At 56.7% G+C, this 14249-nt stretch overlaps 2 protein-coding genes across 4 annotated transcripts in view; one reads left to right on the plus strand and one right to left on the minus strand.

Moving 5' to 3' along the window:
* mrpl11 (mitochondrial ribosomal protein L11) overlaps positions 1 to 797 on the plus strand; it is a 21870-nt gene extending 21073 nt beyond the window's left edge. The window contains exons 7-8 of one of the 3 annotated variants that reach the window (XR_015927801.1): positions 257 to 378; positions 602 to 797. Coding sequence is in view for 2 of the 3 variants with exons in the window: in XM_088609462.1 (XP_088465588.1) it covers positions 602 to 721 (120 nt within the window). In the remaining variant the exon portion in view is untranslated. Of the gene's footprint in view, positions 1 to 256 lie in introns of all 3 variants that reach the window. The other 2 variants (XM_088609462.1, XM_088609463.1) reach the window with 2 other exon arrangements.
* Positions 795 to 7141, minus strand: npas4a (neuronal PAS domain protein 4a). Its single transcript, XM_088609459.1, has 8 exons — positions 6754 to 7141; positions 6134 to 6288; positions 5590 to 5692; positions 4890 to 5139; positions 4691 to 4800; positions 4304 to 4439; positions 2770 to 4211; positions 795 to 2479 (listed from the first exon to the last, which is right to left on the minus strand). Exons 1-8 carry the CDS (start codon positions 6926 to 6928, stop codon positions 2451 to 2453), a joined length of 2400 nt encoding a protein of 799 aa, XP_088465585.1. The 5' UTR covers positions 6929 to 7141; the 3' UTR covers positions 795 to 2450.
* Between the last annotated feature and the right edge of the window lie 7108 nt (positions 7142 to 14249).

Raw genomic sequence — 14249 nt, forward strand, 5'->3', positions numbered from 1 at the left:
CCAAGGATCTCAAAGAATCCTCTTTTAACAACATGGCTTGACTGCTATTCCAGAGACCAGAGTATTTGTAGTAAAAGGGTCAGTAGTAACAACAAAGTTAATTAACATGCAACTCAAATGACCATCAGAGTGTGACAGTGGTAGCGGTAGAATACCTGCCCCTCTTTGTGTGAAGAAGTGCCTCCATTTCAGTCCTAAAGGTGCTCTCTTGTATCAACCAGTGCTGCCCTCTCATGTTGTCACCCTTTCTCATCAGGCATGTTTCTGACAGTCTCCGGAGCCTGAGCAGGACCAGAGAGATTGTGATTTTCTCTGTCTGTAACTCTAGTTTCAGCCTCAGCTCTGGAAAGTTAAGGAGCTCAGCTATGGAGAGTTAAGGTAAGAGTGCTCAGCTGTGGAGAGTTAAAGACCTCAGCTCGGGAGCATCAGGGTGTTCAGTGGAGAGTTTAGGTGCTCAGCTGTGGAGAGTTAGGGTTAGGGTGCTCAGCAGGACACAATAATGTCGTAGGCATAGTTCTGACTGCGATGTGGATGTTGGGTCAGCCTGAGCTGTGCTTCTAGCTGGCACTGACACTGACACCAGGTTTGCTGTTGCCTCCAGCGATGTACAAGAAGATCAGCACCAGCAAAGAGGCCACATGCATCGGCCTTCTTATCCATAGAACACCTCAGTGAGAAGAATGCCTCCTCTTCTACTACCCTACAGTTCCCAGCCGTCTGAGTGGTAGTGTACTGTGTCTGATGCCATGAATTTATTCTGTATACATGCAAAATAAAGACCAACACTCTGCAGGTAACATCAGCTTTTAAGTGCACTTTAATATAAATGCATTTGTTTAACAACAAAATACACTTATCAGCAACACAACTGTTTCACAATGTCCATTTTCTTAAATGTTTTATAAAAAAGGTTTTTTCTGTACATACTGTATTTATATAAATATACAAATTTTACTCCTTTCACATTCTGTGAATCACTGTACAGCATATACATATCTATAAATATGTATATACATAGAACATTTTTCTTAAACTTAGCAATTAAATAGCTAGAACTTATACAGGAATCAATCCTTATACTTGACCGTAGACAACTCTACGTTAACGTGACGACACGGAGGAACAGACACATTCTCTCCGTGTCGCTGGAGTTTAGTGTAACAGTACCCAGAACAAGAGTTCTTTTACCTTTGTTTCCGCAACCTGCGTCCCAATACTGAACCCCAGGAAAGACTGGGGGTTCTCTCACTGCGCTGGCACAGCCCCAGCCATGCCAGGCACCCCAGCTAAGCAACCGCAGGGCACTACTGAGCGAAGTCCACCTCACCAGGACCCGGGCGGCTGGCAGGGGGGTCACCACGGCGTTTCAAATATTGATGCCACAATCCCGATGGCCAGCTGCCCGCCCGCGGCTCGGTGCACTCCATCCCATCGGAATACAATCAGTGTGCTCGTTGTGCATCTGGCAGACACACAACTCTGCTATTATTCGTCTGGAGGGCAGTCTGTGCACCACATATAAAACAGCTCTACTGTGGCGCAGCTACTGCCTCTCGGTTTTTTACATTTTTCTATACAACACATTACACAAGGTCTTAAAAGCCAGAAACATTGCAGCCACAAGCGAATATCCCATCAGCGTGAAGAAGCTCAACCAAGCAGTTGGGTTTTTTTTCAAGTTTTCAATATTGCAGTTCTGATACGACAGCAGCAGATGGCGCTCTCCTCCTTGAGAGGACCCAAGTGTTATTTCGGGCAGGGAAGCTCTAGGTCTGTGGGCGCGGTGTGGCAGGACACCTGTGGCTGGAGGGAGGACTTGTGTGCTGCAATGCTTCTCACTCCGATAACTCAGAAGCAGGACCCTTGACTCCTGCCCCTGAACTGATGTGAATCTGCAAGCTAGTCAATGCAGCGGCTCCTATTCAACACCGAGGTCAAATTGGGTCGTTGTTGTTGTTTGTTCTCCTGTGTATGCATTGAGCAAGCGAGCAAGCTTGTTTCTATTGTACCAACAGCAAGGAAAAGCTTTTTGTAAAAAAACATTTTTCTCGATAAGTTACATACAGATTACTCACTACGAGTGAATACAGATACATATGTAAGTCCACTTACAATGTCCTCTTTGTCTCCCAAATAGCTACAGCATGTTGCTATTCTATCCAGTATGCTCTTAATACAGTGCTTACAATCTCAGTGAATATGCTTTCTCTCTGTACAAAACTGAAGCTTCCATTATTATTATGCACTCAAACCGGCATCTCACCCAGAGTACATATTATGCACCTTTGTGGGAAAAAAATAGAGAAGACAACCTTGGTCCCATCAGTAGCTGAGAGCTAAAAACTTCAGTGAATATTTTCCTCATGTTAAATATTCTTCACATTTGGTAAAAGAAGCTCCACAAAATATGACAATATGCCATACTTAATGAAGTAAGTCACAGACTTATTTTAGAACGGAGGATCCCTTCCACTCCCATCTGCAAGACAAGACAAGACAGAGGAGAAGTTATTACTGGGAGTCCTGCAAGACACACAGAGAGCAGACACTGGCCACTGGCCACACGGCGAGCAGAGACACTGACCACTGACACTGGCCACTGACCACTGACACTGGCCACACAGTGAGCAGAGACACTGACCACTGACCACTGACACTGGCCACACAGTGAGCAGAGACACTGACCACTGACACTGGCCACACAGCAAGCAGAGACACTGACCAACACAGGCAGCGCTGGCAAGACTCTGGCTCGGGAAACAGACTCACCTTCATGGAAGTTGTCTTGCATGTGATTCCGGAGTTGATACAACTCATCGTGGAACCCATCACAGGGGCAGCTCGAGGCACTCGCCTCAAACACTGGTTCATACGAGGCTAGCTCTTCCAGGAAGGACTGCTCTTCCGGAGACAGGTCGGTGGAGGGGGGCGAGAGGGGCGCCGCCAAGGGCACCCCCCCGGCCGCCACCCCTGCCACGCTACTAGGGTGCGCCGCTTCGACGCGAGGATCCGCTGCGTCCAGGCTGAGTGGACTACTACCAGCGCCCCCAACCGTCCCCCCAAACTGGGGGGCGGGGCGCCTCGCCGTCACCTGGCCACCCACCTTGGCGGGAGGGAGGGGCGGAGCGGCGGCCAGGGACGGGACACTGGGAGAGGGGGGCGAGGAGGAGGAGGAGGAGGAGAAGTCCTTGAGGATGCTCTCGAAGACGTTCTCTTCAAACAGGGAGGCGTCCTCTGCCAGGAGGGAAAAGTCGATGCTCTTCCAAGGCTTGAGTTGGGAAAAGTCCACCAGGAGGCCGCGCTGGGGCGGGACGGGAGGCACCCCAGCCGGCAGGGAGGAGCTGCGGGCGACGTGGGCATGCTTGGCGCCGAAGAGGGGGTCGGGGTACAGGGCCGAGCTCAGGCCCTCGGCCAGCGTGCTGATCTGCTCCGCCAGCAGGCTGATCTCCGCCCTCTCCTTCTCCGAGTAGCTGAAGAAGGAGAAGGGCTGCTTGATGGGCGAGGCCTCGGGGGTCAGCAGGCCCTCGGGCACCATGGGCACGTCGATGTACAGGGGCCCCCTGACCTCGGGCACGGTCATCACCGTGCAGTCGCCGTCGCCGGGGCTGTCGGGCGTCGGGGGCAGCTTCTCGTAGGCGGCGCTGCTGCAGCTGTCCAGCGGGAAGAAGAGCTCGGAGGGCGTGGTCTCGGAGGGGGGGAAGGTCTGGTCGGGGGCCCCGAACAGGAAGCTGCAGCCGCCCTGCTGCGGGGTGTAGGGGGGGGTGCAGACGAACTCCTTGGGCGGCGGGCCGGGCAGCAGGGGGTCGGCCTGGAAGGGGAGGAACGCGCAGTTGCGGGCAAAGAAGTCCAGGGCGTCGCCGGGGGGCTGCTGGCCGGGGGCCGCGGGCTCCTCCTCGGCCGAGGAGATGCTGGACCGCGTCCCGCCCAGCTGCATGGGCTCGTCCGGCCCCAGAGCCGCCGCGCCCTGGGAGCCGCCGGCCCCCGCCTCGTCGGAGAGCTCCTGGCCGCTGTCCGCGGGGCAGACGGAGCCGAAGTCGAAGGACTGGACAGACAGGCCGCCGCTGCTGGGCGTGAAGACCTGGTCCGGGCTGGACAGCTGGCCCGGCGACTGCAGCAGGCTCTCCTGGTAGGAGGCGGTCGCGCGCAGCACGAAGGCCAGCTGGCTCTCCTCGGACGCCAGCTGCTGCCTGAGGCTCCAGGCCTCCGCGTCACTGTGGGCAGACAGGAGAGGAGCAGGGTGAGCGCGGGAGGGACAGACAGAGCGCGGTCTGGCCGCGGCGGCGGGGGCGGAGTGGCGGCTCACCTGATGACGTAGTTGTGGCAGCTGATGGGATTCTCCCGGGCCTCCAGCTGGAGCAGCGCGTAGATCCAGACCCAGGAGGAGTCCCGCGCCTGCAGCCGGACGACCAGCTCCACCTTGCCATCGCCGGCCTCGCTGACTGCGGAGGGGGAGCAGAGGGCAGCGTGAGCGGGGGTGCCGAGGGGCAGGGGCAGGAGCAGCAGGGGCAGGACCAGGGGCAGGGGCGGGAGGAGCAGGGGCAGGGGCAGGAGGAGCAGGGGCAGGGGCAGGAGGAGCGGGAGCAGGGGCAGGAGGAGCAGGGGCAGCAGGGTCAGGAGCAGCAGGGGCAGGAGCAGCAGGGGCAGGAGCAGCAGGGGCAGGGGCAGGAGGAGCAGGGGCAGGAGTACTTACGCAGGCGGCAGTGCTGTTCAGAGGCGTGGGACAGGTCCTGCGGGTGCACCAGGCTGTACCAGGACCGGGACAGGAGGGCGGCTTTGTTGTAGCCCAGGTAGACGGAGAGGCTGCGGGAGAGAGGAGCGGGGGTGAGGGCCGGCGGGCGGGTCTCTCTCCGGCGGCGCGGGGCAGGGCTGGCTCGGGCTCGAGGGCTCACCTGTCCGAGCTGTCCTGGAAGGCCATGTCGCGGCTGTGCCAGCTCTCGAAGCAGGCGAAGAAGAAGGAGTCTTCGGAGGGGCGCGGGCGCGGCTCCAGCGGGCAGCAGAAGGCGATGAAGACCGGGTTCGAGGACCAGTAGGAGCCCGCGGGCGGCTGGAGGAACCGGCCCCGGATCAGAACCAGCTTGTTCCCGGCGCTCTGCCGCCGGACTGACTTGGACGTGTTGAAGCGGCACCGGAACAGGCGGTCTGTGGGCGAGAGAGGGGACGTCAGACCCCCAGACTTCTCAGGCGCCCCTAAACGCCTTACAACACACAAACTCCTCATGCGCCCCCAAACTCCTTATGACCCCTAAACTCCTTGCAACACACACCCTCCTCATGACCCCCAAACTCCTCATGACCCCCAAACTCCTTGCAACACATAGCCTCCTCATGACCCCCAAACTCCTCATGACCCCCAAACTCCTCATGACCCCCAAACTCCTTGCAACACACAGCCTCCTCATGACCCCCAAACTCCTCATGACCCCCAAACTCCTTGCAACACACAGCCTCCTCATGACCCCCAAACTCCTCATGACCCCCAAACTCCTTGCAACACATAGCCTCCTCATGACCCCAAAGGCCAGCGGGCCTCTGATCAGCACGAACCCGAGCACAAACACAAGCGCCCCGGGGGCACGGAGCGGTTCTCACCCGCGGCGGCGGCAGGGCTCGGGAGCAGGTTGCTGCGCATGACGAAGTGGTCGGTGGGGTCGATGATGTCATACACGCTGTCGCCTTGCGCCACGAGGTCCACCTGGGGAGAGCGAGACGAGCGTCAGTCCGCAGCGGGGGGGCACGTGAATCACCGGCCCCCGGACCAGAACACCCGCGACATCTTCTAATGAGTTGCTGATTAAACGGCAATAATTAGTGATTCATCGCCCCTAATATCAGCCCGATGGTAGGTAGCGGCTCCCAGTCAGCTCGCTCCTCTGACTCGCTAAGTGGCTTATTCATCGCGAATGAGTCACCCGCGCGCGGATCTGAGCGAGTGGGAAGAGGCGCTAATTAAAATGTTATACTTGTTTAAAACGAAGAGGGGGCGACACAACTTTAGTGGCAGCTGATGCCCGATTAAGCTATTATTAATCGTAAATAGAGGGAGCGGTGGAGGGGACCTGAATTAACTCACTGAACCGCGCTCGTTCAGCAGCGAAGCGCATCCCACCGAGCCCGCCGGGAGAGAGCTCCGTACCATGGAGTGGCCCAGGTGCTCCGTGACGTTTTCCGACAGGTAGAGCAGCTTGCCTTCGCTGGTCATCACCAGCAGGAAGCCGGAGAGCGCCTGGACGAACTCGGACAGCTCCTGGAAGGACAGGAACGCCCCGCTCTCCTCCTGGGTGCCGGTACCTGCGAGAGAAAACGGCAGAAGCGCTTTGTTAACCGGGGGCACGCGCCTCCAGCTCCAGCACCGCGGACAGCGACCCGCGCGCCTGCTGGCCGGCCGGCGACACGCGCCTCCAGCACCGTGGACAGCGACCCGCGCGCCTGCTGGCCGGCCGGGCTGAGTCCCGCCGCAGCGCACACGCGCACGGGGAGGTCCGGCCGAACAGAACCGACACCGGCGCGCCGGGGGGGAGTCTGGGCGCCAGTCGGACTGTCAACCTGTTGATCCCCGGAAGCTCAAGCGAGCGGCTCGTTCAGACCGCGCGATTCAAGCAGCGGTCAGACACAGACAGGTCGGTAGACCTTCCTCTTCCTCGGGCTGCCTGATGGACGCGAGAGCCCCGAGACATCCTCTCCGCTCCCCGACGCGTCCTCAGACCCCACACACATCCTGTTTGCTCTGGGCTTCGTGGGTGCTCTTGTGCTTACCCTGCGAGAAGAACACCGATTTCCTGGTGTACATGCACGCCAGGGACATGATGTGAAGGTAGGAGAGCCGAGCTTTGTCCGCTTCGGAGATGGGCAGCAGCTCCTTTAGATTCCGGATTTCGGCGTTGATCTGGTCCCTCCGCGCCTTGGACGCCCCCTTGGTGGACCTGTACATCTTGCCGGAGACGGTGGCGGCGGTGGCGGCTCGGCAGAGGGCGGGGTTCGCGCTGCCTCGGCGGTCCGGTTCTGGGAAGCGAAGGACAAAGTTCTGTCGTTCTCCTCTCGCGCTCCGTGTAGCTCCAGGCTCCCCAGTCTGCCCGCGCGGATCCCCGTGTCGGTGCGCCTCGCGAGTCCAGATGCCGTGGCCGGTGTATCTGGTGGAGGTACTCCGCGCGCAGCTCCCTTATATAGGCTGGGTGCACGAGTGGGGGCCCGCTGGCATCACCGACGTCACAAGGGGGGGATGATGGGGGGGGGGGGGGGTTCGTTTGCACACAAGAACCAGTCCGGAGCCGTGAGGCGCTGCTGCCCCCCCTCTCTGACTCCGAGCCCACGTCACCCACTTCTGCCGATGACGCGGTCGGGAAAAGGAGCTCCGGCGACGCAGACAGCCCGATTAGGACAAAATCGGAGAGGGGCGGGACTCCGCTCTCTGGAATCACGGCTTGCTCATCAGTTTGTCACACTCGGACCCGGGGCCGCGTCGAGCCCGCAGGTGAAGAGGAAGGCGCTCTTAGTGCCTCCTCGGTCTTTCGGATTTGACGCGCATGCCTGAGGTCTTTGCTGCAGAGCCGAGCCGAGCCGGTCCGAGCCGAGCCCCTGGCTGAGCAGAGTGCCGGTGTGTCCGTCCGGGCCCTTTCCAGCGCGCTCTCAGTTTGGGGTCACTGAACACCGATTGGGGGGTGGGGGCGGGTGCGCTCCCGGGATGCCCATCACACGTGCGGTGCAGGTGCAGGACAGCCCGAGTTTTGTGAATGGCGGCGGGGTTCGGCTGCAGCCGAGCCGGGGGGGGTTCTGCTGAAAACCGCGAGAGTCGCAAAGCGACGCCGGGAACCAGACAAGGCAGAGATGGCGGAGGAGAGCTTCATTCTTCTGCGAGGAAGAAAAAAATAATTGCGTTGTATTGGTTACATAACCATGTATCATTCCTTATAAGGGGAAAAGATTTGGGTGAAACGTAACTTTGAGGTGGCGTCTCACTGCGCAACTGCCTCGGGTTTCTATGCACGACTCGTATTAACAGTCAGGTCTGGTCCTCCCTTCCACACACAAGAAAAAACACTCGGACGACGGTGCAGACAGTTTTATGTACAAATGCACTGAACTGGGAACGGGGGTAGGATAATTAATCTCACTTCGCGGTCACGTCTCCCAGACTTCTGTCAAATCGCAATCGCACGTTATATAAAGAGGCCGGGAGAGCAGCGCGCTCCGCCGGGCGTGCGGACGGGAGATAAGGCGAGTCGTTAGTCGAGTAAATATTGGTGACCAGTCCTGAATAAGGCAGCAACTGGCGATCGGGAAGGATGGTCGTCCTGCAAGACAAACGGCATTATCTTTCAGAGCAAAGCAAAATAAAAACAAAACCGTCAATCTGCTCTGAAAGCTGCGGGCGGGTACATCTCACACCGACACTTCATAGCGTGGACGCGCGAGGCTCTGTCCAGCAGGACATCGCCCAGTTGAGCCAGGCGACTGAGCTCCTGAAGCGGTGTTCTCCAGTAATTACCCCGTTCACAACTCCTAGAGAGTTTCTGAACAAGTCACCAACACGCGGCGGAAAAAAGAAAGATCTGGGCGAGAAACGGGAATCCGTAAATATATATAGCGCCTTTTATCTCAAAAGATCTCAGTGCCTTACATACAGGTGGAGACGCGGCTCATCCACACCTGAAGTGCGGCCCCACCTGGGAGACACACAGCGGCCATTCTGCATCAGCGTGACTGCATGACCCCACGCTCACCAGGCAGCAGGCGGCACCTGCAAACTCGAGTTCTGACTGCTGTTCTCTATAGCAAACAAATCGCAAAACTCTCACCAATTACTGTCAAATCTAGAGACAAAATGAGCAACACTATTAAAAGTAACATCATGTGAAAACATTTTGTTGTTCTTTCTTCTCTGCGCAGTAATTAAGCTGCAGCTCCCGTTTGGATTCAGGCCTGAATACTTGTACCTGAGTCAGCATCACGCCGGTTCCGGACGATTTTCTCCCTTAAATCGCTTGATTCTTAATTGTTTAATTGATATTCTGCGTCACTGCGAGTGCATTCATTCAGGACTAATCGAGTGCTTGAGGCCCGAGCAGTGGAAGAGGCCGGATGACCCCCCCCTCCCCCCCCCAAAAAAAAAAACAGCTCCCTTCGTAATGAGCGCGTAATGAATTGATTTGACTTCAGTCTAAGACCCTGCTAATTAAGTTTGGACCAGCCCAGGTCCCGAGCCCGTGCCGTGAGGTCGGAGCCGAGCGGAGAAATCTCGCGCCTCGCTTCGGGATGAAATAAACCCGGCGCGAGCGGGTCCTTGCACCAAGAGGGGCCGCGTGCTGCGGGAACAGCGGCTCGCGGCCTTGAAGGCAGAGACCCTGCGGAAGGGGGTCTCGCTTGCTTGGGGGTGAAATAAAAAAACGGGTTTGTTCGGCTGCCTGGAAACTGGATATCTAGCTAGATAATGAGCTTTAGAAACAGCACTTCACGTGTTTGGCGTCAGGGGCTGTGCTGCACGAATGCGTGTAAGTATCAAGGTCACGTAAATCTGACACACACACACACACAGCTCTTGAGGATACATTGGCTGTATCCCGTCCTCAGCGGTAGGAGCCCCACCCGGCCCTGGCTGACAGGCGGACTGTTGTTTCGGAGAATGGCGGTGGTGGGGCGTCACGACGCCGATTGTACCCCCCTGCCCCCCCAGTGGTGAACGCGCTCAGCTCTCGGACGGGTGTGCTCGTGCCCGGGACGCCCAGAAAGGTGAACAACAAAGGCGATGACGTCGCGAGGGCGTTTAATTATAGCGCCCAGCTCCGGACACGATCACACACACGGGCTCATACCTGTTCATCGGAGAGTGACACTATGTATAGAACAGTTTCTATTAATGGCTTTTAAAGGGAGAATGGCACGTACCCCCCACACTCAGGAACACGCTCACAAAGCTGAAATTCGGTCCATTTTTGGCGTCGGTGTGATTTATTTTTGTTCAGCGGAGAGTTCATGTGTAGTTTTGTCTCAGAATCCGAGGGCTCGTTACTGAGTGGGACTGAACTTCGGTAAGTGTTCGTGACGTTGCACAGTCATACTGAAATACAAAGGCAGCGATATTACCCGGCCCAGAGATCCGGCCAGCTGAGCTTTCCTCTACTGTTACCAGTGTCGTACAGCCCGGGCGGGCCGGTGCGGGTCCCCGAGACACAGGCCAACATCCGGATCTCAGGCAGCAGAGCAAGTGGCGTCAGCAGGACTGTGCCGCCTCTACGTGGTGCTACATATACAAGTTATTACATCTGTTGCCAGAATGATAAAACCTGCAGGCGTGGTTTCCCGGAGAGGCGACTCCTCCCGCTCCTGACCCGGGCCAAGCACGTTCCTGGCTCTTCAAGACCCAACAGTGTCGCGCCAGGAAAGGCGCAGCAGGGCACCTAAACATCTGAGTGAACCGGTTCTTTTATCCTCGCACTTTTGGAATTAATCTGACGTGCTTTTCATTTTCCCACTAGAGTTTAAATTCTCTAGCAATAATATTGCTATTTTCTTATCGTTAATCTATTTTTTATTACATTTATCATTTACTACATTTCCCAGAAGCCTCGGCGCAGATGACGTGACCGAAACGCGGAAATGCGACCCCGGGGTTTAGAAACATGGCGACTCGAACAGAAGCGGAAAGCGCTCACGTTTTCACCCCTTCCACGGGAATTACCTCCCAGACGGGCCAGGTACCACTGTGTCTACACCGGAGGTGTGCAGTGGTTTGGGGACATGAGCGAGGTGCAGTTGTGTTGTTATTTTGGGCTGTCCTTCTCACCTGTCTGGGGGTCTTGGACCAGGAGCTGCAGCCCGAGAAACCAGAGAAGCTCTTGACCTCCCTGCTGCAGACTCAGCGCCAGGAGAGCACTGAAGAACAGCACCTGGGTGTCTGTGCACCTGCAGTAACACCAGGCATGGCTTCTTGTAAAAGCTGGACTGGATCGGACAGCTGTGCAGTGGGAGTGTGATCACTAGGGCTGACAGTTTCGACGGCTGGATTCTGCCCCTCTTTTCCTACTCCACCTCTTCCTGTCCGGCTGTCCGTGGAGGCTCGGCTCACCCCAGGTTCGCTTGTTTGGGGAGCCACACGGGTGTGTCCGGACACAACCCCCCCATCCCGGTCACTTGTTATGTCTGGCAGAACTCTGGCTGTGTGCGAAGTGAGTCCATTCAGTCCCCCTACACAGGTGGGAATCGCGCACAGACACACCCTGGCAGAGGGGCTCGTCTGCTGAGCGTGCGACAGGACGTAGTGCTGGAATCCCAAGGGACACTGTCCCCCTCGTTGTTAATATTGTTCCTCTAATGAGCAGGTGTCAGAGCTGTGCAGCCGTGGGCTGGAGACAGGAGGCAGTCCGCTCTGCCGCTGTTCCTGCTCTGAGGGCTGTGTGGACAGACCTGTCCCAGTCCAGGAGCACTGGGGTCTGCAGTGAGTGAATGGGCTCGCTCTAGAACACTACTGGGAGGAGACTGTTTTCACTCTAGAACACAGGCTGGGACGCGACGCAAATGACATATTCTAGCTGGGCGTGTGGAAACATCTAGAAGACTCACAAGTGAAATGCAGATGCATATCGTGTAACAAGTGCAACCAGGTTAAAAATAGTTATTTCTGAAAACTCTCATCCTTCCTCTCCTCTCCTACAACATGAGCAGTATCCCTCTAGGCACCCGCGAGCCTGATCCTTCCTGAGTTTGTCTGCGCTTCCTTTATCCTACCTGTGCTGTTGTGGAGGAGGCTGCTGGCAAAAACAGCCCCCCTCCCTCTCCTTCTCCCTCTTCTCATTGATTACACCCCCTCTGCAGTTGAGAGCAGCACCAATTTTACCTTGTTTCCATTCAGAAAAGAAATGTTGTTTTCCTCCCTTCCCAGCAGCCTCAATGGGTCCTATTGAATAAGATGCTTAATTTCCTTTCATGATGCGAGCGCACTAACGAAGCCATTATTCTGGCCCTGCTGTGTGGGCATTCAGAACAAGGGAGGAATGAGTGCTGAGACAGAGACAGAGTGTCATGGCCTGCCCGCGGAGACAAAGGCTAAGAGTCTGCTTAAAACAGGCCACTTGTAACCCTGAAAGCAGCTCTTCTCCAGCCTGCTCGCCTTTCTGAGCTGCACGGTAGTTTGCTTTGATCCTCCCCACAGAACGACCCGCCAACCCCGTGTGTGTGTGTGTGTGTGTGTGTGTGTGTGTGTGTGTGTGTCCGTCCAGCCATGTGCATCCCGTCTCTGCAGACCTGAAGGACCTGAAGGGCAGACATTGCAAAGTAGGTTTTACAGATGTTCTATTATTATTAAAAAACTTACAAATCCTTTATTACTGCAAATAACAATGCAAGAAACAACAAACATTAATATTTCCATAATTTTTTTAAGTCTGGAGATTTTCATTATTATTTCAAATTGGTACTTCAGGAATGCTACTAAATTGAGAAAAGGTGTCATAAGCAAAGCAGAGCAAAAGTACCAGTGAGATCAGGGTAAAAACACAGTACAATGCAGTAAAGCCCAGTGAGATCAGGGTAAAAGCGCAGTCCAATGCAGTAAAGCCCAGTGAGATCAGGGTAAAAGCACAGCACAGTGCAGTAAAGCCCAGGAAAGTGTTTTTTATTTTGATTAAGTGGTTCATTTCTTTCTAACCAGTTAAGGGACTTTCATCTGAGATGCAGGTGGGCCTGAAGCTCTGTGAACTGCGAGAGTTCAGGTGCTGGGCTGGGTCAGTTTGATGAAGAGTGTGAAGATGAAGAGTCCTGTCGCAGGAGCTGGGGGCTTGTCCTCTGCCAGCAGAGGAATCTATTTCCAGCCGTCTGCTGTGTGCACAACAGGACCAAGGACTCCAGCTTCTTGAAAGAAACGAGCTCATCTGTTGCCTAGCAATCCACCCACGCCTGTGCTGGAGAGCGAGAGTGGTGACGCTGCTCCCTGGCAGAGACGGACAGCCAGCCCCTCCTTCCTCCTCTTCCTCAGTGTCCCGCCTGGGAGCCCGCACCCTGTCCCAGCGCGCTGGCACACAGCCGATCGCCCCGGTTCTGACCTGCCCCTTGGCGGCAGTCCTGGCCAGCGCCAGAGCCCGGTCAGCTGCACAGTGCGTCTCCGGGGGCCGTGTCCAGCGCGCCGGTGTCCGGTCCAGCGAGCGGGGCTGGCCGGCCGGGGCTCTCGCGGTCGGTGGCCTGTGAAATCCGCCTGTGTCTTTAAGCCTCGGCTGATGCCTCTGGACGCTCGGCGCAGACGCCCACGCCCCCCCGCCCCCCCGCAGCTCTGATTCTTAAAGGCTGTTTGTGAAGCTGTCAGCGCCACTAGCCTTGTACCTGCCCTCTTCTTTTCTTGCCTGTTTTCACACTGGCTCTATTTTTAGAGCCGATGAAAAATTCTGCAGAGGAGGCCAGCAGCTCCAGCGCCTGCGCGTCCGCTCAAGGTGCAGTGAAGCCGGGGCTGGGCCTCGAACCCGGGACACCTGCCCTGGCCTGTCCCAGGAGCCTCATGGAGCTCCTCCCAGCAGCGGGGAGAGCAGGCCGGTCCAGTCTGGGGGCCGCCTCTTGCCTGAGCGCTGACGAGGGGACCCCCCCCACCTGCGGGACCCCCGCAGCTCTGCTCGGAGGTCACGGTGGGGTAGGGCTTCCGGTTTCGGGGGGCGAGTATGCAGAAGGGACAGAGGGGTTTGTGGGGGAACCCCCAGTGCAGCCTGAACTGCATCAGGCCCTGTGAAGCACACAATGCCAGTCTGCGAGAGATGGAGGTGTGTTTGCATGGACTTGTGTCTGCTCCCTTTTGTGCCCTATCATGCTGCCACCATATCGAACCTTCAGCCAGGGGGGCTGCTAACAGAGTCTGCCAGAGAACTGCTCTTTCTCTCCACCGCTGTGCCCAGAGTTTCTACACACAGGGAATGAGCTGGAGTGTCAGTTTAAATTTAGCTCAGGAGTCAACAAGCTGTCATCCCAGAGAGCACCATGACGAGCTGGTTAGGGGCGCGAGAGGAAGGACAGGGCTGAGCCGCGCTGCTGAGCGCAGAGCAGGCCATAATGAGGCAGGGAAGATGCCTCTCATAGCTGTGTGATGTCACACACCTACCTCACGTTGCCATGGCAACCCTGCATATGCAGCAGCAGCGACGAGCTGCAGAGGAGCCCAGAGCAGCAACCCACTGGAGAGGGGGTGCAGTGTGGAGGATCCCCAGCCTGGGACCGCGCTCCGTCACAGGGAGCCCCCCACATTCTGGCTGGCTGAGTTCTCCTCTGGGTCGGGTTAGCAC

Source organism: Lepisosteus platostomus, chromosome 16 (genome assembly GCF_059453375.1).
Source record: "Lepisosteus platostomus isolate fLepPlt1 chromosome 16, fLepPlt1.hap1, whole genome shotgun sequence".
In the NCBI taxonomy this organism is placed as follows: domain Eukaryota; kingdom Metazoa; phylum Chordata; class Actinopteri; order Semionotiformes; family Lepisosteidae; genus Lepisosteus; species Lepisosteus platostomus.

Bases quoted from the DNA above. Each gene is read 5' to 3' on its own strand.
- npas4a (XM_088609459.1), bottom strand. From the start codon at position 6,928: ATGTACAGGTCCACCAAGGGGGCGTCCAAGGCGCGGAGGGACCAGATC. The intron at 5,140-5,589 runs GTGAGAACCGCT...TCTCGCCCACAG, and splicing joins GAGCCCTGCCGCCGCCGCGG to ACCGCCTGTTCCGGTGCCGC. The intron at 4,212-4,303 runs GTGAGCCGCCAC...GTCTGCCCACAG, and splicing joins TGCCACAACTACGTCATCAG to TGACGCGGAGGCCTGGAGCC.